This window comes from Alligator mississippiensis, chromosome 11 (genome assembly GCF_030867095.1).
Source record: "Alligator mississippiensis isolate rAllMis1 chromosome 11, rAllMis1, whole genome shotgun sequence".
In the NCBI taxonomy this organism is placed as follows: Eukaryota; Metazoa; Chordata; order Crocodylia; family Alligatoridae; genus Alligator; species Alligator mississippiensis.
In genome coordinates, this window is record NC_081834.1 from 23,045,586 (window position 1) to 23,072,188 (window position 26,603).

The following is a 26,603-nucleotide window of genomic DNA, read 5'->3' on the forward strand; positions in this document are numbered from 1 at the left end:
TCCTCCACAGTCCTGGAGGTCTCCTCCAGCATAGAATTGATGATCGCCTTTGGAGCCTTACCACCTCCTCCTGTAGTTCTCTTGCCTGTTCCCTGAGAGATACCATCAGGAGGCACACAAAGTGTGTGTTGCCATTACAGTCCTGTCACCTCTGGGCCAAGGTAAGAAGCAGGCAGGCCTGCTGTGCCCTTGGTGCTGCTGGGGGCAGACAGCATTGAGGATTTGGCCCTACACCTTGTAATAAATACTGCTTGTGCAGTGGCTAACACAGACCCCAAGCTATCCTCAGACTTCTGGGAAGGAGTTTAGCAAGACGTGATACAGGTTAGGGCTGTGTGAAGCTTCAGTTGCTGATTCAATTTGGCAAACATTTGGCCTGATTCGGCAGCCGAATCTCCGAATCAAATTAGGAGACCCTTTGATCTCTCCGAATTGAATCAGAACCCTCCTAATTGATTTGGGGAGATTCAACGATTTGGACATGGACACAGCTTTATGTTTTTTCTACATACTTCAAGGTACCAGGTGGCTCGTGAATGCTGAGATGGTGGGGTGGATGGAGTGTCCCATGGAAGCGCCGGGGGGGGGGGGGGGGGGAGGGGTGTCTCCAGTGTGCTTGGTGGCAGACCTGAAAGTGGACCAGAAGCAATTCCAGTCCACTTCCGGGTCTGCCGCAGAGCGTGTGATGTACCCTCCACCTCCCCCTTGGTCAGTGACTGGTGCCTCCTGGGTCTGGAGGAGCAGCTGGGGTCTCCCACGGCCATTCACTGAGCTGGGGGGCGCGGGGAGGGTCCCCTATGTGCTCAGCAATGGACCCGGAAGTGGACCAAAAGTATGCCATGGTCCATTTCCAGGTCTGCCGCCAAGCAGGCAGGGGGCCTCCCTGCACTCCTGTGGGACGCTCCATCCGCTCCACCATCTCAGCGCTCATGAGCCTCACCTAGTACCTTGAAGTATGTAACAAAAACATTTAAAGCTGCGTCTATGGCCAAATCGTTGATTCTCCGAATCAGAATCGAATCAGTTTCGTATTCAGCTGAATCGAATCGGGACAGTGATCCAAATCAACGAATCAAATCACTGTCCCCCGAATTGGGCTGTATCTGAACTGAATACGGCCCGCTTCGCACACCCCTAATACAGGCATCACATACTGACCAAGAAGGCGAACTGAGCATTCTCTTACATGCACCCAGTAGGAAGTGAGTGAATAGAGAAGGAAGGATCCAAGTGCAAAAGGATGTTGCAATGTAATAGAATCTGAGGTAAGAATGTAATAATTAATCAAGGAAAGGCTTCAATCACCTTCTAAAAGGTGCACCTTCACCACATGCACTTCTAATTGTCTTTTCTCATCTCTGTGGATGCTTTTGATCATGTGCTACATCAATTAATGTAGGGTGGTACTTGCAAATTAAGCAGAGCCACAGTCAGTGTGATGGGTTGGGTCTGGCCCCATAGTAAGAGAATTAATTTGATCCAGCCTGAAAATGTGCCGGCAATGAATCTATTACCAGGTTTAACAAGATCATGAATCTCCCTTTTTATTATGTATCCTTCCTTTTCCCATTCCTCATTCCTTGGTTTTCCATCACAAAATAAAATATCTCACTTACCCCAGAAACAAATGTATTTCCTGTTTCAGAAGGAGCCAGATCCAGACATAAAACATCTGCCCCATGCCCATGAAAACTCTGCAGAAGCTGTCCACTCTCAACATCCCAAAGGGCACAAGTCCCATCTCCACTTGCTGTCAGGATCTACAGAAAGGGAGAAAAAGACCAACAATAAAAAAATACATAAAAGTTGTTAGCAGTTCCTTTGGGTACTTGACCAACTCACACACACAGAGCTGGAAAATTTTAATGTGTAGCAAATGTCAGTCAGAAAATCCAAGTGGATCTAAGCATGATTTTCCTGAAAGGAAAATGACAAAGTGGAAAAGAGCTCAAGAATACTGAGACTGATCAACATCAAATGTAGTCACTTAATAAAGGCTTAATTCTATTCTCAGATGTCTGAGAAGCTGACCTCAGTCCATGATCTGCTGACATTTCTATAACTCAAGAAAGCACATAGCACCAGATTCATCACCAGATGTCTGCCCTGTTCAAGTTTATAAAGCTGAAATCTGAAAAAGGGTTAAATGGAGTTGGTGGACTTAAATACGCTTAACTTCTTCCTACCAGTATCTTTGCTGTATGAAACAGCCAGACCTTGAGCCAATGGATGTGAAATTGTTTGTGTGCATCAGCCTGTTTAGACAATTGTTTGGCAAATCTGTCACCCCTACATTGTCCTTGACTTTGAATAGATCATTAACGTGGGAAGGGATGAGTAATGACCAATCATTGCTAACAACTTCTCTTATTTGCTTAACAAAAAGGGGTGGGTAATTATTTGGGTGGAGGGCCACTTAGGGAGTTTTGGTGAGCTGTTGTGAGAGGGTGGGATTTGGCCATCCTGCACTGCTCTGCAGCTGTGCTGTACTATGGCTGTCCGTTCATGCCCATGTTGGGGTGGGAGCAGCAGCAGCTGGGTCATGGGTATACGCTCCATGCCCTCCCCCACCAGGTTGGGCCAGTCACGATCTGTCATGCAGAGAGCAGATTTTGGCTCTGCTCTGGCCCTGGTCCCATACTATCACCACCCTGTGATGCCTGCCCTGCTCCCACCTGCCTGCCCTGCTCCCAGATCCCGCTCCCCACTCACCCAGGGCCCCATCCCACCTGCCTGGTTAAGAATGCCCTGCCCATGGGGGTCTGGGGTTGGTCCCCATGGAGACCCTAACTCACCCACTCTGTACTGGTGCCCCCAGTGGTGGGGGTGGGGCTGACCAGCCAGGGTGTCCACATAGTGGAGCCTGGGCCGGTGACAGTGGTGACACTGGCAGCAACAGCCAGAAGGAGTCACTGCTACAGAGAAGCAGAGTCTAGCCATTGTGCTGCCCCAGGCCTGCTGTGTGCCTGGGGCCAGTGGGACCAGCTGCATGTGCCACAACTCAGGTTGCCCCCCAAGCCTGGTCCAGGCAGGGCTGAGTCCTGCTTCAGGTTGGGTAAAATCCCTTGGTGGGCCAGATCCGGCCTGTAGGCCATATTTTGCCCACCCCTGTCTTACTGTCTCTGTTGAAAACACATGTGATTGTGGCTTGTTACCATGTTCAAGTCCTGATGGTTCTCAAGCATTCAGAATTGGCCTGTGGCACTCAGTGGCTGTTATGCAACTATGCTGCACATTGAGATATTGTCTAATGTTTCTCATTCTCATAGAATGAGAAACCAGAGTGCTTGTGTCTTAATTGCAGAGGTGGCTTGCTATATGTACGCTTTAGAAGAAACATGGGTGAATTTCTGCATGTTCTGTTTGTACACAGATTATTTTTATGGCAGAAGCTCAAATCCAGTAACACTTTCCATACACTGAGGTTGGCAAAATAGCAGGAATCATAACAGACTGTGCTGCATGTGTTCATTGTATGTAGAGATACGGTAATATTTTGAGATCATAAATGCGGACTAGAGTCCTAAATTAGCTATAACCCAGTGTTTAGGTTCAGGATGTTAGATTCTGGAAGAAAATGTATAGGTGTAGTGCAAGATGTTGAGATTTCTACCTGGTAGGATATCTGCATCTTCCTATTCTGATACACAAACAAGCATTCAAGAAGATGACACAGGAAAGAGCAGCCGGTAGACCAGTTAAGGAGTTATCCACCACTTTGAGCTCTGGAACTCAATATATTTTATGAAGTATGTGGTTTGATTGGAAATATTATGAGCTCAAATCCAAACATTCCTATACAAAGTTAAAACAGGACTAAAATATTTAACTTGATTCTAGTTGCTGTTAGATTATTTGGAAACACTGGCTCAAAGGTCTTCATCTGCCACCTTGTGGCAGCATTTAGCATAGTCAGCATGTTAATAGGTTTGAGGGTAAAGCACATATCACCTTCCTCCTTTAACAAACATGTGCTCACTTCAGTAATACCAAATCAGGTATGAAATACACAGGTGTTTGGAGGGCTACTGATGAGTCTAACTTACTCTGTCGTATTGTACAACATATCAGAAACAATTTATTGTCACTGATATAAGCCTTTTGCCCTGTTGTTGGGGCAAGAAAACAGAAGTCAAGAGCTCTCTAATTCAATCCCCAGTTCAGCCACTGGGTTCTGTTTGGCTTCTGAAGATAAAATACTTTAGGAACTTCAAGTGAAAATATCATTATTGTTATTAATTATGGGTATTTCTGGCTTGGTGTGTGGCAACCAGGCTTTCCTGCTGTTATGTGGAAAAAGACAGAGAGTAAAAGCAGAGAGAGGGCCTAGTTATATGAGGTTTTGTCTGTTCCCTGCAAAGTGAATCACCAATTGCTGATACCAGGCAGGAAAAGGCCTTTAAATTTACATTGGGTTTAGCCTGTGGTTGGGAGTAAGTCTAACGTTGATGTGAACTAGGAAGAAAACTGCTCCTCTCTACATACAAACCCTTAAAGTTCCCTAATGCTTAACCAAAAGGTAGTAGAGGGAAATCCTCTGTGCTGTTTGTGGCACATATTTTATCCTGTAGCCTCATTATATTCCTGGTTAATTATGTTATAAGAAATTTGATCCCAAGGCCATTCCACAAGCAATGGAGATAAAACATGTTTTTCTACAGCCCTTTATCAAGCAGCAGCATCCTGAAAGAGGACTGGACTGCTGGTTTATTTTTGCTATTCTAATCTCACTCTTCATTTCACCAGACTACCTTAATCCGTTACCCTCAGGACTATAAAATACCACTCAAGGCAATATCTGTGTAGCAAGACTGGAAGCTCTTTGCAACAGGGACCATGTATCCTGCACATAGAAAGGCCCTAAACCCACTATTAATGTTGCACAAAGGAGAAATAATATTATACCAGTCTGCGTGATAGCTATACAGTTTGCTCTATGAGAATGCAAATTCCTTCCCGGTATTGTTACTTCTTCTTCAAGCACAGAGAATAATTAAACCCTATAAAAATAAAAAGCTTCAGTTCACATAAGTACATCCAGGAAAGCAAAAAGCTGGTTCTGTATTTCACAAACAACATTTCATCCAAGTTAGACTTCATGTTTTGCCCTGCCCTAATTATACTGGCCTCCTGCATTTTAAGACCACAATTAAGCACTCTGGAGCACTGTGGGTAGATCCTTGACTTCCTTCTGTTTCCATGGCAATAGACTTGAATCAGCATCTCAGATTCATTACTGAAACCACAGAATAGCAAATAACTGCTTACTCTTGGATATCTCAGGTCTTGAAATAGAAGCAATCATACCTGATATTCCCTTAGTAAGAGCTGTAAATATCTTGAAAGAAGGAAAGTAAAATATGCCTTTCTATTCAGCTTCTACAATGAAAATACTTTCTACTCCATTTATTTTGCTGCAGTCTAATGTGTAGAATATCAATTAAAATTCTAAAAACAGACTAGGGTTGAGGATTATCTTGGTTCTTCAGTTGTTCCTAGGTTTTCACATTCTTGTAGATGTAGGATATTTTAGATGTTTATCTATTACAGAAGCAGGATCCTTTGTGGTTAATACAGCAGGCTGGCATGCAGAAGACTGGGACAGTATTTGTTGTTTTCTCTCTCTCATATTCTTTCCATAGATTCCCCATACAGCCTTGGGCAAACCCTATAAATCTCTATGCCCTTCAGTTCCCCATCTCTAAAATGAGGATAATAGTACTTCCTTTCACCTACCCCTTTCTCTTTCATTCTGGGGTGGAGACTGACTGACTCCTGACATGTGGCCATATAATACCCAAGACAATGGGGCCCTGATCTGGGGCCTCAATTAAATAATAGATAAGGAGGAAAGACCAATAAGCACAATAGCAAAGCAGGCTAGGAATATAGAATAAATGGGACAAAAATGGTTCCAAGCAGCTGGAACCTAGTCCTAATTGAATCAGGTTGTGCAGGTGATGGAGTTTTTACAGTTAGATTTCCTGTGTTACTCTTCTATTTCAGCTCATAAAAGCCCAAGCTGGCACAGACCCCTGCAATGGAAAGTGCACGGAACACCAGTGCAGTAACCTTTCCCTCCCACCAATGAGTCTCCAAATGACCAGGCAGTGCTACTGTCAATGACAGCCAGATCAACGGGTTCAGCAGATCCTCCTTGTTATAGCCTCTGCCAGTAAGAGCACCTATGAAGTTTCCAGCTGAGTCAGAAGCTGCCTCTTAAAGCAGGGGTATCTCCCCTGTGCAGAATGGGATACCTCTCCTGAGGCACAGAGACCCTTGCTGGTGCAGGGAGGAGTGATCTGCATCTCCTTATGCTGACAAAGGTAAGTGAAACTCATGATTGTGCATTATACCTGAGTAACGTGCAAGTGAATGCATTTACCTGCATGTCCGAGTTAGTGAAGCTGCAGGCAGACAGGTAGTTTGTGTGCATTGCAACTGATTTCTTCTTTGCAGCCATATTTTCATTTTTGTCAAATGTCAGTGGATACACAGAGCACTTATTGTCCAGGCCACTATAGCAAAGAAAAGATACAGAGAACACTCTTAAATCACTAACAACAATAAATGTGGGATGATAAGCAAACAAAAGAATGAAATGTCCTAAAAATTCTCCAATGTCAAAAACCCATACAAGTATAGATTTCCACTGTATGACAGCATCTGGGATTCCCCTCGCCAAGGGAATCCCCACCTGTCTTTTATCTCAATTTTAAGGTAAGGATGCTATTTAAAAGACACTGTTAAAGACATTTACAGAATGAAAAAAAAGAAATCAAACAAATCCTAAGTTGCTTGGAGACAGATGCTTTAAATGAGTGGTGGTCAACCAATCTGGCTCCACAGGTCAAATGAGTGGTGAGGGGCCAGTCTGCAGGTTGGATCCGGCACAGGGTCAGTCTGCAAGTGTGATCTGCTGTGCTGGCATTATTCCATGCACCAGATGTGGCCACAGTGTCTGGAAACATGATGGTGGGGAAGTGGTGGTGGAGGAGCAATAGCAGTGTTAACTGTTGTGGCTCTGGAACCAATTAACACCGCTACTGCTCCCCTGCAGCCAAATTTCCAGACCCATGGGGAGTCCATTGGGTTGGATGACAAAGCTTTGCAGACCAGATCTGGATGGGAGGCCAGAGGCTGAGCACCACTGCTCTAAATGATTGCATGTGCTAAAGAGCATTCTTTGGAGTAAGTATTTAACACCTGAAGTTCTACAACCTAATGATGAGAAAACAGCAGTAACAGTTTCTTTGTGTACTAAGCTGGCACATAAAACTTAGTACAGCATTAAGGTCCTATGTCCCCTAGATGTACACATGCTGTTCAGTTCCCTTTGACAGCTACAAATACAAGCCAAGGGCAATAAGTGATCCTAAGTCACTAGAAGACTGATTTCTACAATGTACAACACAATGGGACTCTGATCTGGGATTTCAATTTAATAGTACATACTGAGAAGAATTCATGAAGATGGCCACTTCATATGAATAGTCATGAGGTAATCAAAAGATGCATTATGGACTATATCAAACCTGCATCTGATCAAAAAAAACCCAATCCACTGGACAGTGAAAGCAACAGAAAGATGCTCATTGGATCCCAGGGGTGCTGGAAGAGGCCCTGTTTTGGGTTCAATTTTTCTCTCCTACTGATGCACATCAGAAGTCCCTCCACTGAAGTCAATGGAGTTATGCAAGCGTGAACCAGTATGGAAACAATCAGACTCATTGGCTATTTTTTAGCTGTCTACAAGATCCCAGTGATCTGACTGTCAGCATCTGTAAAGTTGTGAACCAACGAGCACACACCAACTGCTGAAAGTTCCTTAGCCTGACGATGGGTTTTTGAACCCGAAAGCTTGCTTAATAAATATTCTCCAACTATTTGGGTTGGTCTAATAAAAGATATCAAATTCACCCAAGGAACCTTGTCTGCCTATGAACCAACTCTAGTGATGCACAGACAATGTCACATATGCAGATTTTTTTTTAATTAACCTTCAGTTTCATTTTGGACTGTTGCTCCCCTCCTCCCCAACTCCCAACAGAACAATTAAGCAACACACCCTTTCCCACAGTTTCCAAGATGTGTCTGAAAGGAAAAAGGTACATTTTGAAATCTTGTTGCATCTCCACTCGCTACATATCCTTGGGACCTATGGTGCATCACTTCCATGACACACTGCAGTCCTATGCAGTGATACCTGAGGTAGCTCAGGTACTAGCAACAGTATAGTGCTTCACATGGACAAATAAGCCTGGGTATGAAGCAGGGTGTACTAGCTCAGGTGAAGTGCTGCCCTAATACAGATATACTGCAAGTACCTGAGGTAGCCCATTCACAGATATTATGGGTATCTCTGCATGGAATTACACTGCACCTCACAGACATGCTCAGTTACATAGAAAGATCCACCAAGTTCAAAGCTGCAAGAGTTTATCCTTACCCACAAGCAATGGCACATCCAGACGGGGCATATGCACACGCCATCACCCATGTACATGGCATTGTCACTGCATGTTCCTGAAATACAACATGTCCTTTATATCTCAAGCATCAATTCCTTATCTCTTTACTACATTGCTAATTTGTGTTAAAACAATGATAATGAGGCTGAAATTGCTTAAGTGCCCTTAGGAGTACTCATTGTATTAAAATGAAAATAGGAAACAGAGCCGATACATTTTTCTCTTTAAACTAAACACCAAAGAGCTGATCTTTAGTTCAAGAGGACCCTTTATTGTGAAATCAAAAGGCTTTAGAAGAACAAAATTCAAGTGAAATACATCAAGTCATACATTTCCCTAGGCTAATCTGCAAACGCAGTTAATCAAATTCATGCTTTATTGCAATTTGCTCACAAACAACTGTGTAAGACTTACTGTACCTGCAAGAATGCAATAAAGATTCCCATTCTGGATTCCCAGTGCAGCATGACAATGCTTGTTTTTACTACCCATAGCCTCCACTAAGGTTATATAGATCTGAGATGCAGTGGAAGGGGCCAGGAAGGAGTCGCAGGGGCATGTGGGGCCCATTAGAGGTTGGGGCATCTGGGGGTAAAATGGCTAAAGCAGCCAGGGGCAAACACCAAGACTGCACTTCTCCAGCTCTGCTCTGCACCCAGGTCATGCACAGAGAAATAACACAGTCACAGGCCAGCCAGGGAGCAGAATGCTGGAAATCCTCATGTCCAAGTACTTAGCGCCCTGCTGATGAGTACCACAGCTCTGGCGCGTTGAAGAGAACAGAGTGGGAAGTGTCTCTGTCCCACCTCACAAAAACATGCAATGCAGCCAAAATTTGGCCTTGCATATAGAAACTATATTGGCAGACATATTACCAGTAGGTCCAGAGAAGTGATTATTCCCCTCTATTCTGCACTGGTGAAGCCACAGCTGGACTACTGTGTTCAGTTTTGGGCACCCCACTACAGAAAGGATGTGGACAAATTGGAGAGAGTCCAGTGGAGGGCAACAAAAGTGGTTCAGGGGCACATGACTTATGAGGACAAGCTGAGGGAACTGGGCTTATTTAGTCTAGAGAATAAAAGACTGAGGGGATTTAATAGCCGCTTTCAACTGCCTGAAGGGGGGTTCAAAAGAGTTTGAAGCTAGACTATTCTCAGTGGTGAGAGATGACAGAACAAGGAGTCTCAAGTTTCAGCAAGGGAAGTTTAGGTTAGCTATTAGGAAGAATTTTCTCACTAAGGGGGTAGTAAAACACTGGAACAGGTTACCCAGAGAGATGGTGGAATCTCAATCCTTGAAGGTTTTTAAGACCTGGATAGACAAAGCTCTGGCTGAGATGACACAGTTGGGGCTGGTCCTGCTTTGAGCAGGGGGTTGGACTAGATGACCTCCTGAGGTCCCTTCCAACTCTAATTTTCTATGATTTAATGAAACTACAGACTTGATTTGAACTTTTCTTACCTTATTGGTAGTAAAGGAATCCCACACGATCACCTTCCCATCCTAAATTAAAAGGCAGACAGAGAGAAACCAAGAGTATTTTGAGTCCCACATTACAGAGATCTGTGCAAACACTGTTATTAACTTCTGCACCACCTTCACATCATTGCTACTGGCTGCAATGCTGTTTGCTCCAAATTAGTGACACCACTGAATTCAACTTGGCATTTCTCTGGTTGCGAGATAATTACACCATTCCTCTCATGTTGATGAGTAAATGGTGTCTAAAAGGCTTATATAGAGAAACACACCCCATGTTCCAGTGCCTTGCTAAGGGAATGGACACAGTTCTCCTCAACACTAACTATGGAGGTCGGATCTTCTCAGGAAACAGTAACCTTTACTTTATTTCTCTCCTGAGTTTACCTATCCTAGGTCATAATTACTACCTACCAAGGCACAGTTGCATCTCTTCCTCACATCCCTCTGTTTATCCATTTTCTCCTTCCTACTCCTATCCTCTCTTCTTCCTAGTCCTAACTCTTATTGAACCATCAGCCACCCATTTAAGATATCTATAAATAGCAATCATGAACACATAGCCAGTAGTGCACTATATAATCATACCGTGTCTTTGCCCATAATATTTAGCTTATATACATAATATTCTTCATCTTTTCTGCATGGTAGAAGCAAATTGTTTATTTGCTGTATCTGGACTTATTATCACAAAATAAATGTTTAATAAAATACAAAATGAGTATGAACTAAGTGGTTTAAAACAGAACACAGACCTTAATTACCTATAAGAGAAATAGCAGAAATCCCAAAATGATTCACAGTTCACAGAATTACTGAGGGTTTTTTTCAGAACACATATTTTAAGGTGAATTAGAGCCTCTTTCTTTTCTTTCAATTGTACACACTAATAATCTACCACTTAAAAATATCATATTAAACTTTCAGTCTTTAATCTCCTTGCAGAGATCACTATGAACAGAGCCAATTAGCAGTAACTCTGACAGCAACTTGTAATATAAATACGTAATTCTATCTATTAGGCACTACACTGTGAACACCAACTGATTTCCTACAGGCCAATGCACACAGGTCAGATGTAACAAGCTGCCAGATATACTGGTAACAATTCCAGTCACTACCATTCTAGGTTGACTATGAACCAGCAACCTAAAAGTAATAAAGGGTGTTTATCTCATTACCTCTCACTCAGACCAGCTTTGTGATAGGAGATAGCTCTTGAACAGACAGCACAAAATGCCCCAACATTTGCAACAGTTATAGCAAGCTAAGTTAAATTTATTAAGGTCAGATCAAATGCAAGGACAACTCAAGGAATCTCATGGTTCCAGGTGGCACCAGGACTTTTCTAGGAAAAAAAAAAATCAGCACCTCCCTATCCTAATTCTTTTTCTATATGCTAATGCAAATCGTAAGCATGAGACGTTGCAGACTAGTATGTGTAAATTATATGAAATCTTACTATAAAATTGCACATCTAATGTGCTAAAGGACCCTTGAAAATTCTGTACAAAAGGGGGTCAAGATGTTTTTAGAGTACTACCTCCATCAAGTGTAGTGATGATGCTCAACAGAATTCTATTCTTTATTTATTAGTCTGGTTTGTGCTTAACAAATATGTTGCCATGTGAATGCCTTAATTATGAAAGACTTAGATTAACCATACATTTTATTTCCATTTACTGTTCTCTACTATAGCTGTCAGAACTGCACAACGCCCATCAGTGACTTTGAAAAGCCCCTAACACATTTTCTTACCTGGGAAGAGCTCACAATTCGTCTTTTGTCTTTACACCAGTCCATGCAGAGGACTTTGTTACCATGGCCTTTCAGAGTCCTTCTGGTCTTCATCACAAACTGACCCAATGCCTCCACACGGTCTGCCACCTGATGAACTGCAGAGAATTAACCATCAGTTACTCCCAAACAGTCACTCCATATTAACTCCTGATCCTGCAAACACTTATGCCATAAGTAGCTTTATTTACAGAATTCCAAGAAGCACAATGCAGTGAGCTGTCAGTCCTGTACATGTTTGCTAGATCAGATCTTGAGATCATTTAGAGGAAATCAAACCACCGTGTGTATATACCACAGATACAGTATTCTTTGCCTAAAACAGTTCTTAGAAACAGAAGAAATGTCTGAGGGAATCCTGCCTATCTGCCACTGCAGTTTTGTGTTTCTATTTAACCCACAAAAAAATCACCTGTATTAATTTGGACCTAACTTTTGTCGAAATTTTAGTAAAAAATTGAAAAACTGCATGAAACAAGTTAGATCTTCAAAATCTAATGATATTAGTACAGTGCTTTGTCTGCAATGATTATGGAACTGTCATTCTCAGAAAGTAGAGATGCTGATGTTTTTTGTTTGATAATATAAACACATTATATTAAGCCAAAATGTTACTACATCAAATCAAGCACAGTATTTATTAAGGGGGCTTGATAGCTCTTTATTCACATTAATGCTACTGATATCTATTGTGTGGCTTCCTTCAGTTTGTTTTAAAAATGGGTGGTTTTGTTTTGTTTTACAAAAATGTGCAAACTTGGGAATGTAATGGAAAACCCAAATGAACATTTTAGCTACACTGTGATTTAATGCCATGAGGCCAAACCCTCACTTGGTTCCTTTCATGCCGGTGGGGTTAACCCCAAATCTGTTCTCCTTACATGAACAGCCAGGCACTTGGGTCTGAGCACCTGGGGTAACCTAGCCTGAGTGAGAGCTTGCCCAGAGAAAAGCTACTCTCCAATATTTGTGTCCTCAGTTATAGTGCTTGTGTGTCTAAGGAGCTATCCCATGGCTCCTTCCACTGAGAAGCTCTAGGATTTTTCCCTATTCAACTGTCAGCCACTGCAGAACTTGCTCTTCTTATGATTTCTTCTGATGGATGATGACTGGAGGATCAGAGGACTGGAAGAGGCCTCAAGAGTTTGCTATCCCCTACACAGAAGGAGGATTCTTTGTTTGTAAACCAGCCCAGCCAGATGCTTATCCAGCCTGTTCCTGAAACCTCCAACGAAGAGTCTACAACTTCCCTCGACATCTGAGCGATTTTTGGGTTGATTACAGGCTGAATGAAACTGAGCCTAGCGATGTCTGCACTTAAAGCATTTCCAAACCCAAATCAGGCATTTTTGTGCATGGACGGTACAGAGATTTGTACTTAAAACAGACCAAAGGGCCCAGGTTAATTCTGCAGTTAAAACAAACCTGCCAAAGCTAATGGATTTACTGATACAAGCATGTCTATTTATTAGCAGTTCCCTCAATTTTGAGGGGCTGTTGCTACCACATGGAGTATAGTGGGGAAAAGGCAGATAGAAAAGGGATGAGCATCAGAACTCTACTGTGATGAGTGCTGGATTTTAGCCAGACAGGGCATTTGATCTGCCTACAGCTTTCCCATCAGAGGTCTGTGTGCCAGGTGCTGGCAGGATACAGCCTTGGCTGAGCTGAGTGGCTGAACTGTTTGGGTAACAGAACAACAACAACAACAATAATACTTCACTTTTCTATATAGCTTTTCAGCAATAGGTCTTGAAACACTTTACAAATGAGGTCAGGGTCCTTATCCTCATTTTAAAGATGAAGAAACTCAAATTACAGGAAGAGAAAGTGACTTGCCTGACATCTTCCAGCAGGGCAAGGCATAGAACCCCCATCTCACAGACCCCAATCCATGTCTAATGATATGAACCTGCATCCTTGTAAAGGATCTCACTGCACTGCACCTGAATGCACTGGGATCACAGCATGGGCTTCTTTCTAAAAAGGGATGATTCAAAGCAGTTTGTGTTCATTCTGAGGGGCCCAAAACAAAGCCCTTCAGATAGAACAGAAACTAGCTTTCCTTGTGTATAAGTTTATTTTATCAGCTACTGTTTATAAAAATAAACCTAGGTTTATAACAGTGGAACAATAACTATGGAAAAGCACCTGGATGTGAAATCCACTAACAATCATTATGCTGGAGCCAGGTCTGTCTGTGGGACTTGGGGGAGGAGGAGAGGGGGAGAAGCAACGGTTACTGCAGAAAGCTTGTTCATTCTGTGAGAGGCTGAGCAGGGACCTGCTGCTTCTTTCAAACCACAGTGGAGGGCTCAGCACAAAAGGCAGGAAAGGGGATGAACTGGAGCCAGGACCTCTAAAAGCTTTAGCTCATCTAACATGCAGCATGGGCACAATGCAGCTGCCTCTCAAGGCAGAAGATGGAGCTAGGGGAGAAGAGAGCCTCAGCAGCAGCTCCAGGACCTGTTTCTCAAAATTAAAAAAGAAAAACAAAGGCTTAACCCAGAGAGGTGCTGATGTATTTCAGCCAAGTACACCTGCAGGGAACCCTTACAGGTGTTCAATGGCAGCAGGTATGAGGATATAGCTGCTAATAATTAGCTACAGGAGGCAAAGCCTGATCTAAACCTGGGGTCACTGGAAAGGCCTCCACTAACTCTCACGGAGTTTTGGATTGGGCCTTTAGCTCAAGTGGCAAAGCTAACACTTAGGAGCAGGAGATTCTGGGTCCTATTCCTGTGGTTGCACTGGATAGCTACAACTGGCATTGAAAAAAGGTAGTTAACTCAGTACCTCACAGGAACAAGCCCTAAAACAGAGTCTACATGATTAATTTACACAGCTCTTGACCTCTGCTTCCCAAAACTCACAGCTAAAATGACTGCCCTTTTTGAAAGCAACTCTGAGAATACCTGTGTGCTAAAAAAGGCTGTTCCAGCTGTGGGTGGGGCATCCTTACCACATCTGAGATGACTCCTTGGCTCAGGCAAGCAATTTCTGCCCCTCTAAGTCTGAGACTTATGTCTAATGGATTAGCTTTGCAATAATCATCCTTCAAAAACATCAGCCTTACAACTGTGCCAAAATAATGCTTTTAGCTACAAATGTTGCCCCTTCCAGGGACATACCTCTCATAGTAAGGGAACTATATCACTGTCTTATTCCTGACAATTTGTCCATTATAAAATGATCTTTAGTAAAGGTTAAAAGCAGACCAGCCTTCTCAAAAAGTACTGACAAAACCAAATAAGGAAAAACTATGTTTTCCACCTATCATGGGAAATGAAACCTATCAAGTGATCCGTTTGCATGCGAAAAAAATCCAATCAGAAAACAAGCACTGGGGACGGTAACAGCAACACAAAAAGCAGACTGAAATTCTTGTATCCAGACCTTATCAGAAAAGTGTTGTGTCCCCCCCCCCCTTTTTTTTTTTTTTTTTTACAGCCTAAGCAGTTGCATCTATCAGTGCAACCTAGATTCGGTAGATACCCACCCCAAAACAAAACTCAGCAGCTTCCTACGTTTCATAATCAAAGAATAATTCTGAAGTGTTCCCAGCACGTGCAATGATGTAGGATTAGACCCATAATCTACAACTCTTACCCAGGCAAGTAGTTCCTCTGTACTCAACAAGGCACCAGTAAAGGTTGCAGACTTGGGCCTAGAGCAGGGGGGAGCAATTATTTTGGGTGGAGGGGTGCTTACCGAGTTTTGGCAAGCAATCAAGGGCTGCATGACAGGCAGCCAGGGGCAGATAAATATTAATTTTCTAAATTTTTAGGGGCCCTGCAGCGCGGATAGAATGGCCCGCAGGCCGCATTTTGCCCACCCCTGGCTTAGAGTGTTCCAAATAAGACTGGATCTCTTTATACAAGGCACGCTGTAATTCATGTAAATATTATAAGCCTGATCCTGAAATTACTAAGTGAGGTTCTTTGTCTTTTCTTATACTGGAGATTAGACGAAAACAGTGGGGGTCAACCTTTTTGGCAGGCATGCCACAAATTAGGTCTACACTCTCTACAAGTCCTGTTCCTGATCTGCTGACCAATTTGCTACTCATTCTGTGTCCTGCCCTTTGCTCCTGCCTGATCTGATGCTCTTTTTGTTCCCTGCCCTATCCACTCCTGTGCTGCCTGTCCCCTTCCCAATCTACTGCATGCCACACACAGACGCTGCCTGTGCCCTGCATGGACCGGAAGATCATAACGGTCTCTTCAACGTTAAAAAACAATGGATCAGAGATGACACGAGTGCTCATATTTTTAATCAAAACTTTTAAATGATGGATTAAATCCTTCAAAATGTGCAGGCCACATTTCTCAGAGCTGCAGTTCAAAACAAAATTGAGTAACGGCAACACCATAAAGCATAATTTGCCTGGGGGGGGAACCCAACACTTAATTTTATCAGGGCAAAGAAAATGGATCGCATCATTTTAAAAAGTATGCAAAAAAAGGAAGAGCCATTTTAATTTAATATAAATAGTCAATGGGAATAGTTTAAGCAGTCAAATTGAAGCAGAACTGAATTGATAAAACCAGAGTGGAGCCTTTCCAGAGCAATGCCCCCCTAGAAGTCATGCATGCGGTCAGGGAAAACAAGGGGTGGAAACACAAGCCAGCCGCAAAGAAATTCAGCAAATCGTGTGATGTCTCTGTCACCAAAACAAGGCATGCGGCGCCTTCCAGCGACATCGCCCGGGGCTGCGGGTCGAGGCCGAGGGGAGCGGCCGAGGAGGGGTGCTGGACAGGACAGGACAGGACAGGACAGGGTCGCCATGGGCTGACGAGCTGGCGCTGGGCCCACGGAGGCCTCGGCCTTCCCGGGTGGAGCAGGGAGGCCAGGGCGGCACCTGCTTGTGCAGCCAGGCCGCCTGTTTCCCCAGGAGTGCCGCTGCCAGGCCCAGCCCCACCCGCCCGGGATCCAATCCGCGCAGAAACCGCTTCAGGGGCCCCCAAGGCGGTGCCCTGCTGTGGGAACACCCCAGCTTCCCGGCTGCGACACCCAGCGCCGCTCGGCTCCAGGGCCGGGGCCGGGGCCGGGCGGGACTCCCGCACCCCCGGCCCGGGCGGGGCCTGGCACCCCCCTCCGCACCCCGCCGCGGGCACTCACGCTCCACGTCGTGCAGCTTGGCCCGCTCCTCCTCCAGCTTGCCCTTCAGGCTCTCCGCCTCGCTCTTCAGCGACGCCAGGGTCTCGTTCTCGTGCAGCCCCTCGGTTGCCATCTTCGCAGGGAGACAGAGCAGAGCAGAGCACAGCGGGCCCGGGCACGGGGATGCTGCGGCTGCCGCTGCCTGAGCAACTGAGCCGGGGCGCCGGGCTGGCGTCTCCCCCCCACCCTCCCCCCGCGCTGACGTCTGAGGCCGGGCCGGCTCCTGCCCTGGCTCCGCGCGGCGCGGGCGGCCCCTTCCCCGCCACCAAGGCGATGCCCCCGCCCCGGGCACCGCCCCCAGCCCAATCCCGCTTGGGCTGCGGGAAAACCGGGGAGCGGTTCGGCCGGCGGAGAGGCACCCCAGGGCCCGTTTGATGCCCGGATCCCCTCTGACACCTCTGGGTTCAGCTCCAGCCCCGTTTGCCCGCGGAGCAGCGCACCCCGGCTCGGGGCTGGGCTGGGCTGGGCTGCGGTGTTCGGAGCCGGGGAGGAATCGGGCCCCTGCCACGGTGGGGCCTAAAGCCCCTGGGCAGCGCCCTCCCTTCAAGAGACGGGCACCTGCCCGGGCGCGGGGGGCGCGTGCCGCTCGCCGACTCATGCCAGAAGAAAAACCTCTTGTTTTTTACAGCTCCACAAACAGCTCAGCAGTGAAGTTGGTCAACGTGGCAAACTCAAGAAGCTTCCTATCCCTGGTGTCCACTGACTGTTGGGTGCAGCCCCGTGGTTGAGGCTGGCCTGAGTTTGTGCACCTGAAGTTGACCTACTGCTGTGTGTCAGCAAGCGGCGATGCCACGTTCTGGGCACAGCAGTGGCTGGAAGTGGCCGTAGCAGCATTTGCTACCTTAGAAAAAAAAGAGTTCCTCGATATCTTCTTCTTTTGTTAATTGCCCTTGATGACTAATACTGACTCCCATTGTCTTCTTTGAGCCAGAAAATAGACCCAAGTGACTATTGTTCAACCTGGAGAAGGCCCAGAATTGAAAAGTGAGATAAAGTACATGCTACAACTGTTGTTTAGGCTCTGTGCACATCCTGGACAAAGAATTGGGCACTGGAGAAAATAAAGCACTTTCTACACTAGGTTTATGAGCAGCACACAACTGGGGTTTTCATTTCCATGCTTGGTGATGATATGAGCCACGAGACTTGCACACAGGCTGTGTATGGGTGCATCAGTCACTTCTCCCAAGAGTAAATGGTAGCTTGGAAATAGTTTCCAGCACTGCGACAGCCTACATAGCGTAACAGCTCAATAATTTTAATGGGATATCAAGATGATAAAAGCATTATTAACAAGCAGGAAAGAAAGAGACAGGAAGCTTTTAGCCTGTACCATTTTGGTATCTGAACAATGAGTTCTCTATATTAAATTCAATACTGTGACTATTTTGTGTCCAGGTGAGGCAGCTGGGGAGATTTTTGAAGAAACAATTCCATTTATTGGACTGTGACCTATGAGAGTGTCCCAGGTTTTGATCCATGATTTATCCTTGGATGCATGTTAAGGGACCTAGAAATTAAATCCTCTGAAGTCAGCGGAAGTTTATGGAAGCCAAGTATGTCTAGTTAACCCCGATAAAATGTTGCCTGCACTTCAGATGTGGGGAGAACAGGGCCGTGTCCTGCTTGCCTTAGCCACATTGCTTTAGCACAAGAGAATTTTCTTCTTTCAAGTTGGTTACCCTCCATCATTGTTTGCAGTGGAAATTAAGCTCCAGGGGGCCTATAACCAAGGTGCCATTCTATAAATGGCCGCTGCTTCCTACCATTTCCGAAGGATCCTGGAAAGGGGCTTCCTTTCCAATAAGAAGAATAGGAAATACCAGCCATTTTGAAAGAAACAATGGTCTACAGAACGTTGTCAGACTCTACGGAAAAAAAAACCCATTCACGTATAAAGATTAAAGCCAAAAATAATCATTCACCCTATAGAAACTTTTCAAATGTAACAAGTGTGCAAGATTTTACTAAGTTTGAAGTACAAAAGGAAGGTTCAAGAAAGTGTATTGTTCCATTATTAAAATAATCTGGGCATAGGGTGGAAGGAAATAGTTTGACACAGGGTGATTTTTAAATTAATTTTTAACTCTATTATACTTTCATTTTCTCAGAAAATTAATTCTGTATTTAAAGAGTAACTGTAGGCATTATGGGAAGGACACAGAACACTGAGTCCCTGCTTTACCTGCAAAACTCACCACTACCACTGGTACTTCTGTAATGGAGTAATTTGGCTAGCTGCTCTCAATGAATTCTTAATGTTCAGCATGACAACTAGTGCTAGATACAAAATAAGTTTTCTTCACAACTCAAATAAAACAGAACACAAAATCCCTCATGATATAGGTCACTTGTGTCTCCCTATGGGCCACCACAGATCCTGAGAGGAGGACAAGCCTCAGAACTAAAGGATGATCTTGTGAATCGAATTTATTTGGTCTAGCAAGCACAATCCTGAGCACAGGACTAAGAACTAGGAAGTCCTGAACTCCATTATCCTACATTTGCCTGTGACTTGTGAACTTTGGGAGGCACACAAAGTGCCTGGTCCTTAAAACTGCATGTGCGCAGTTGAGTCTCATATTTGGCTCTGAAATTAGTTGTTTGTACATGCAAATCAGGTAACTGGAAAAGGAATCGACTTACCAGATATAAACCTAGCCAGGTGTGTCCACAAATATTGGATGTGTGTGCACACTCATGGTAAATGCATATACAAATGATCAGTTCACAAGCAAATGCATGTGCACAAGAATGAATTACTTGAAAAATCAGATGCATCACCTCTTTGAGCTAACTTTCCTGCATGTGATACTACCCACTTCCCTAGCTAATTTCAACTTTGGCATAGAAATCTGAAGATGCAAAAAGCTATGATGTGTGATTTTTAAGTATTCATATTAAAGTCCTTATTGCACAATAAATGTGCACAAGCAAGATGCAACAGCTCTGCCAGCAAGCCAGTGATCCTTCCCCAGCGCTAACAGCAAGTCTAACACAGTGTTATGGAGAATCAATGTACTGTGGCCATTCTTCCTTAAGCACCAATACATTTCTTTTTAATAGCTTATATCATGGCCAAATTCCAAGCAGTAGGATTCTGCCTTTCATCCTATCAGGAGGAAAGAGGAAGTTATGAGAGTCCTAAAATGGAAAAGTCTGTTGCCTGTATCTTGAGCAAAGGTTTATTAACGCCTCAAAAGACCTACTGGGTAAATTGGTGTTTAATACACTGTTAGCCAAGCAGGATCTGAATACAGTGGCAAAATCAACAAAAGCACATGGATGGAGGAGGGAGTAGGTGTCTTTTGTTTTTTAAACATATTCAGGATCTAAGATAAGCTTGGTCTCCCTGCACTATAAACAACAGCTAATTCGCTATTCTTGCTCTTGTCTAAAAGTCTCAGAATGATTTTTCAAAATAGCTAAGCAAATCAAAACATTTCTGTGAAGATCACACTACACAACAGTTTGGAGCAAGGAAGAATCCTTATAACTGAGGGTGTTAAGGAGTTTAGGAATTCAGAACATTCCTACCAAGCTGGAACTTTGCCAAGATATCAAGACTGTAGCCAAAGTCCTACAAAACAGGCCGTAATAGGCAGATGTGTTGATGATCTTAATTTTATACCTCATCCAAAAGCAGCTGCCTGCCAGCACAGTGCCTCCTGTCATAATGCTGGGACTTCTTTTTTGTTGTCTCTCCAATCCAACCTTTCTATATGGTCTGTTCCCAACATTTTCCACAGGCCACTGCTTCTGCTTCTGGTGTTGCCAGATCTTGTGGACTTCACTGTGGTGCTACAGGACATCTCAGGACATGATTCATGGTTAGCTTCTCTTGACAAACACATTGGTTGGTTGTGTAAAGGCCCCATGATTTCATGAGAAAGTTGCATCTTCTGAGACCCACTCTCAATGTCTTCAGGCTCTGCCATGTATGCTATTCGTAGTTGGAGCCAGATGCTAACTTCTCACTGGGGGTAATGATTTGCCAGCTCCATTGAACAGCTTTATGACCTAGTTTCTGCCTTTTTTTTTTTTTTCTCGCCAGAGGGCAGTTCTGGCTGATTCTGGTGATATGTTCAATGGCATGGCAGAGGGTAAAAAGATATTTTTTGATGAGAGATGACAATGCACTGGTTGATGTCCATATAGCGGGTAGAGGTTGTCTGACTCTTGTACCTGCTGGTCAATGTTGCCTGCTAATTCTGGGACTTGTAAGCTATGTAAGAAGACAAGAACCAAGTATTTCTTGAAGGTGTCACTTTCAAATGCCAAACTTTCTCAAGCCTGCCTAGCTTGTGGAATCTGAGATAATCTCTCCTACTCCCTCATGTGGGAGTTCAGTCAACCTGTGCATGTGGTTCAACTTTACTGTGATCTCATAAGTCAAGGGCAGATCTGTTAGTTTCTTCTGAAACAGCCCCTTGCAAAAGCATCACCCCAAGTTCACCCTGTACGTCTTTCAAGTTAACGGGGAAGATGGAGGCTCCCCACAGGTCACTACAGATCCTGAGAGAAGGACAAGCCTCTAGATAAGTAACCCCATTGACTTCAGCAGATTTATACACATTTGCACAAGGATTGAATGTGGTCTGACTTGTTTCAGCTGGTTGCAGTGATATACCATCACACCCAGGAAAAACCAGATGGCCACTTTCCCTCAGGGAGCAAAGAGCTGTCTTGAACGTAAGTGCCTTTGCCCACCCCCTCTGAGTCCCACTGTGTGATCTCCAACTGGGATTGGAGCCTGAGGAAGGCATTTCATGACCAAAACCTTGTCTAACATCTCTCCCAGCTGTAGAATTGGTCCAGTAAGAGATATCACCAAAAACCTGGACTATTTATCTGGAGTGCAGCAGGGATTCCACCTGTCACATTGCTTCAAAGCCCAGCAATATCTAACTGAACACACATCTGATAATTCACCTGACCCCTAATTTTCACACTACTTATTCTCATGTTCTCTTTGCTAAGATCAGTAACCTACCATTTCCACACATAGTGAGCAGTAGTCGAGTTGGCTTGATTTGATGTAAATTGCTCTGAGGGGTTTCAGGTTGGAGCATTTATCACATGGACCAAATACAGTTGCAAGGAAGGTCTGGTCACACATCTTTGCTGTGGACTGGAGCTGAAAGAGACGGAGAAGAAACACAGTGTGTGTTCCGCTAATGCCAAAGCTTGTCTGAATTCTCCTACTAGCTAATGGATCTTAGACAATGTATATAGACAGCTGTAGGCTGGATAAGCTCTTAGCAGCTAATCCCTAAACATGATAAAGCATCACTATGTACAAGATATTGTCATTTGAGCATGCCCTGTGGAGGATATTTGTATGAGGAAATAGATAATAGCAGTCTCTCTCATAGTACATAGTACTCACTGACTTTTCTATTTGCAACATCTTTCTCTGTGGTTTCACTTAGGTAACAGCAAAAGATGCTCAGTAATCATATGATAATAATCGGTTGGCTTCAGAAGGAACCTGTATTTGCAGAAATTGATTGTTCTTCCACTGCGTTTTTAAATAGTTCTATGAATCATTTTCAAAACTGAAAACATGGTTCAGACTTCATTCAGCAGCTACATTAAGAACAATGAGCTGGCCTGAACAGAAATTAGCTTCTCAGCATCCTGGCAGCTAGAACATTGCAAATCTGTTCTTTCTTTTATGAGCAAGAGTCATTGCGAAGGGGCGGGGTGCTGGAGGTGGGAGGAAGAAACAAGCGTATAGAAGGTACTCTAGCAAAAAGAGGGGGCATCGACAATTTTACAAAAGGACCCGATTCATTATTCAGTGAAAAAAAAAAAATTACACAAACTCAATGCAATATTGTTAGCATACGTGGGTATAACAAATTGTTACAAGAACAAAAGGACAGAATGAAACTGTCAAAGAAAGGAAAATTGTGCATTATGCAAAATCCACATTCTGGAAGTTGCTTTGCTAGTCGGTTCATTTATGTTTTTTAAACCGTCCTGAATTTAATGCTTGATCCTACAGCTTGCCTCATGGAGTAGCACCTTTTCCTCAAGCAGGTTCATGAATTTAAAATGGGACTATTTAATAAGAGCCAGATTCAAGTCACATACCTAGACACTTAAGTATGTGCAATTTGGGTACTTTTAGTTACTAATAATTATCTGAGTTGACTCCGTGTTAGGAGTGGCACCTACATTCATTTACTAAATAGCCAAGAAGTGAAGTCTTAGCCACATCTAAGCTAAAAATTTTTTTTCCTGAATTTATAATCTTGAAGCCTTGCTAACCTGAAAACTGCCATGGCTGATCATCTCTGAAAAACAGGCCACTTTTGCTTAGGTGGCCAAAACCATTTTAGGTACAGGTTTCCCTCGATTTATATGGGTTCTTTATATGCAAATTCACTCTTATGCAATGAGTATATTTAGACCCATAATTTGTTATATGCAAGGTAAATTCGCTCCTAAACAATCAGCAGAGATGCCCACCCAAGCAGGTAAGTCTGTGGGGTGGGGTGGAAAAGGGCTGTGGCCCCACTCACCACAGGCCCGGCTGCAGCGGCCCTGGGAGCGGCCGGTGCCAGCTGCCCGCAGCCGCTGGGCTCCACTGTGCTCCGCCTGTTCCCCTGCACCTGGGCTCACCCCAGCTCCTGACCTGTGCCATGCCGTGGTAGAGGCAGCTGGGGTCAGCTGCTCCTGGGGCCACTCCAGCATGGGCTGGGGTAAGTATGGATAAGTGGAGCCCCAGGCAGCACGGGGCGCAGCACTCACCCCAGCCCCGGCTGCAGTGGTCCTGGGAGCAGCTGACACCAGCTGCCTGCACCAGGGCACCATGCAGCCCAGGAGCAGAGGTGAGTGGGGACAGGTGGAGCACAGTCCAGCCCAGCAGCTGCAGGCCACCAGCACTGGTCGCTGCAGCTGGGGTGAGTGCCGCACTGTTCCCTCCACTTTGCTGCCCTGTGCAGTCCTGGGAGTAGCGCCCCTCCCCCTGCTCCTTCCCTGGTCCCTCCCTCCCTCCCTGCCATGGGAACCTCTCTCGATTTGTTACATTGTAAAGTGGGTTCACTTTATTCCAATTTGATTTATGCGCCATTCTCCAGAAACGCATGTACAGCATAAAATCGAGGGAAACCTGTATTTCAATTTTGGTTGACAGCCTTATACCTTGTTTTGAACTAAGAGCTTTTATTTAGGAATAGCGAAGGGAAAGTATTTGAAAGTATTATTATAGTAAAAATGTGTCTCAGCTGAACAAAATAATTCACTGGTCTTAGAAACACATTATATGCATCCCACAAAAGTTTACATCAGACTTTAAATTTACTGGTCTAAATTTATCCATGCTGTAACACTGGGTTAAATATTCAGCAGTGGTTACTTTAGCAATATTACTTTAATTGAGACTATTGTGATTATGTAATAGAAAGTACTTACTACAAACCTAATGAAAAGCCAATAAACTTCAGTTACTAAAAATAGTATTATATTTATTTTGAAATTATAGATATTTATAAACAGGCAGTGTTCTTTAAAATAGTGATTTTCCCACAGTATAAACAGAGACATCTAAAAAGATTTAAATTTTGTTGTACCACAGCCTTAGCTTTCCAAATGTATTTGTTGTGAAACAGTCATAGTTGCAAAAAAACGTAGGTAGGAAATACACACTAGCAATATACTACCTGCACATTAAATAGTGTATGCTGAATATTGGAGCTAAATATTTAAAATTACCTACCTTTTTAAGAAGCAACACTTGAAGCTTCAGACGAGTAGACAAGCAATGCGTAACCACGAAGACAGAAGGACAACTTTAATCCCAATAATCTACTTAGGTTTTAAAGCGCAGCCTCTGCTTTCTTACTGTATGCTCCAGTTCAGCAGGTTTAGTTTACACTTCAAGGTCTTTGTTTGACCTGCAGTCTTCAGACAAAACTCTTGCTGATGGCCAGGAGGATTCAGAGTAAGGAACAAAGAACCTGACTATGCTTTTGAGATGGACCATGGTTTGTCCACATGAACTCACAGTTTTTTGTACTGTTTCTAAACATTAAAGTTAAGAACCAGTGAGTGGGTAAATGACTTGCCAGCTACTGAATTTACCATAAAGGCCTTCTCAAAGTTAAATCTCTGTATATTTTTCTCATACTTTAAAAAATAAATTGAAGCAACAGATTAAAAAGTGTCTCATTCTGGATTAATCCATATTTCTTTAAACATGACATATTTATGTAGCACAAACCAATAACTTGAAAATCAACAAGATTAACATTTGCTGCTGCTTTGGGTTTTTTAAAAGCTTGGTTGAAAGTTGCATTCATGCCTGAATGATGAAAACAGTTCAGAAGGCCACATTCTTTACAGATGTGAAATCAAAGGAGTTATGTCATTAGGTGTAATTGGGCGTTTTTTTCAGAACAGTCAATAAGACTGGAGGTAAAGTGGTGGGGAACAGGACCTGACAACACAAGAATAGCGGGTGACCGAGTTGGAGGTAATTCATAACAGTCATTTTTAGGAAGACAGTATTCAAAATGATGCTGCCAAAAATCATCTCTCTTACATGTTGCTTGGGTCCTTTCTCCTTTTAGAAACCATTTTAGTGCTTTCCTGCTACAATGCAAATAAAGTTCAAGCTTCTTGTTGAAGGCTCACCTAGCACCTACCCCCATCACTGATATGGTCTCTTGCATTGCACCTTCACCCTCCCTATCCTCACTATTTATCTTCCTCTCTCATATGCATCTCCTGCCTCTGCTCATGTAGCCCTTCTTCAAGATGACATTCTGAGGGTGAAGGCAAAGGAGTGGAAGGTAACACCAAGCATACACTTAACGGATCTCATCCATGGGCACTTGAAAAATTAAAACCAAGAGCTACAATACTAATGACTTGATTTTCAAAAATGCCAAGCAGCTACATTTCCCCCTGAGGATGTAAGGAGCTTCTGGTGCTCAAAGCCTTTGAGAATGAGGCCAGAAAAGCTGGATTTTCAAAGCGGTCTGAAAAAACATGCATACAGGCCAGGTATCTGAATGAACAGTTTACATATGAAAATTCACACGGAAGAACAGGTTCACATGCTCAGAATTTGCAAAATGCCAGTAATTTCCCAAAACGTGTGAACTATTCCCTGTAAATACAGACATTTCTAATGAGAAAATAAGGAAACACAGAACACTGCAAATCGGTCCAGATCTGTCATTCTTTCATCTTATATTTGACCCAAAGACTCCAGTTGAACTGCTCATTCCAAAGGCTGGTGGCTTAAATAGGGCATGATGAAAGAGGAATTCCAGATGACAAGGTGTAGCTGTGTACCTGCATACCCTATCCCACCAATTGCAGTGTTGCTATTACATTTAATAGGGGTAGGATCAGTCCATAAATGTGCATAATATTATCCAGCCTGAGGCTGTTACTTCAAACTTCTGTCCCATTATTGGTGATAGAGACCCTTCCTGTGAAAAGTATCTACCTTTTCTTCTTCTTGAGCATATTAGTAGGATTCTTTCACTCCTAACTCTGTGAAATAGTTAAATTACCCTGCATAGTGATGAACTGTTTTTTGGAAGCAGATATGTGTGCCATCAGAAGTAGTTCTGTGATACGGACATAAGATATGGACTCCAAGGAGAAGGTGATCGGTAACAGGCAGCTTGAGATGCTCTTGGTAACTGTCAAAAAAGTCAAATAGAAGGCAGG

The 26,603-nt window shown here is 43.8% G+C and overlaps 1 protein-coding gene across 2 annotated transcripts in view; it reads right to left on the bottom strand.

Annotated features, from left to right (window-relative positions):
• GNB5 (G protein subunit beta 5) overlaps positions 1–22,060 on the bottom strand; it is a 38,701-nt gene extending 16,641 nt beyond the window's left edge. The window contains exons 1-7 of one of the 2 annotated variants that reach the window (XM_019477851.2): positions 21,904–22,060; positions 16,872–16,983; positions 11,712–11,848; positions 9,936–9,977; positions 8,450–8,526; positions 6,386–6,518; positions 1,617–1,760 (exon numbers count right to left, since the gene is read on the bottom strand). In XM_019477851.2, the coding sequence (XP_019333396.1) occupies positions 1,617–1,760; positions 6,386–6,518; positions 8,450–8,526; positions 9,936–9,977; positions 11,712–11,848; positions 16,872–16,983; positions 21,904–22,029 (771 nt within the window). In that variant the 5' untranslated portion in view covers positions 22,030–22,060. Of the gene's footprint in view, positions 1–1,616; positions 1,761–6,385; positions 6,519–8,449; positions 8,527–9,935; positions 9,978–11,711; positions 11,849–16,871; positions 17,105–21,903 lie in introns of those variants that run through there. The other variant, XM_014605953.3, reaches the window with a different exon arrangement.
• Positions 22,061–26,603: the final 4,543 nt, after the last annotated feature.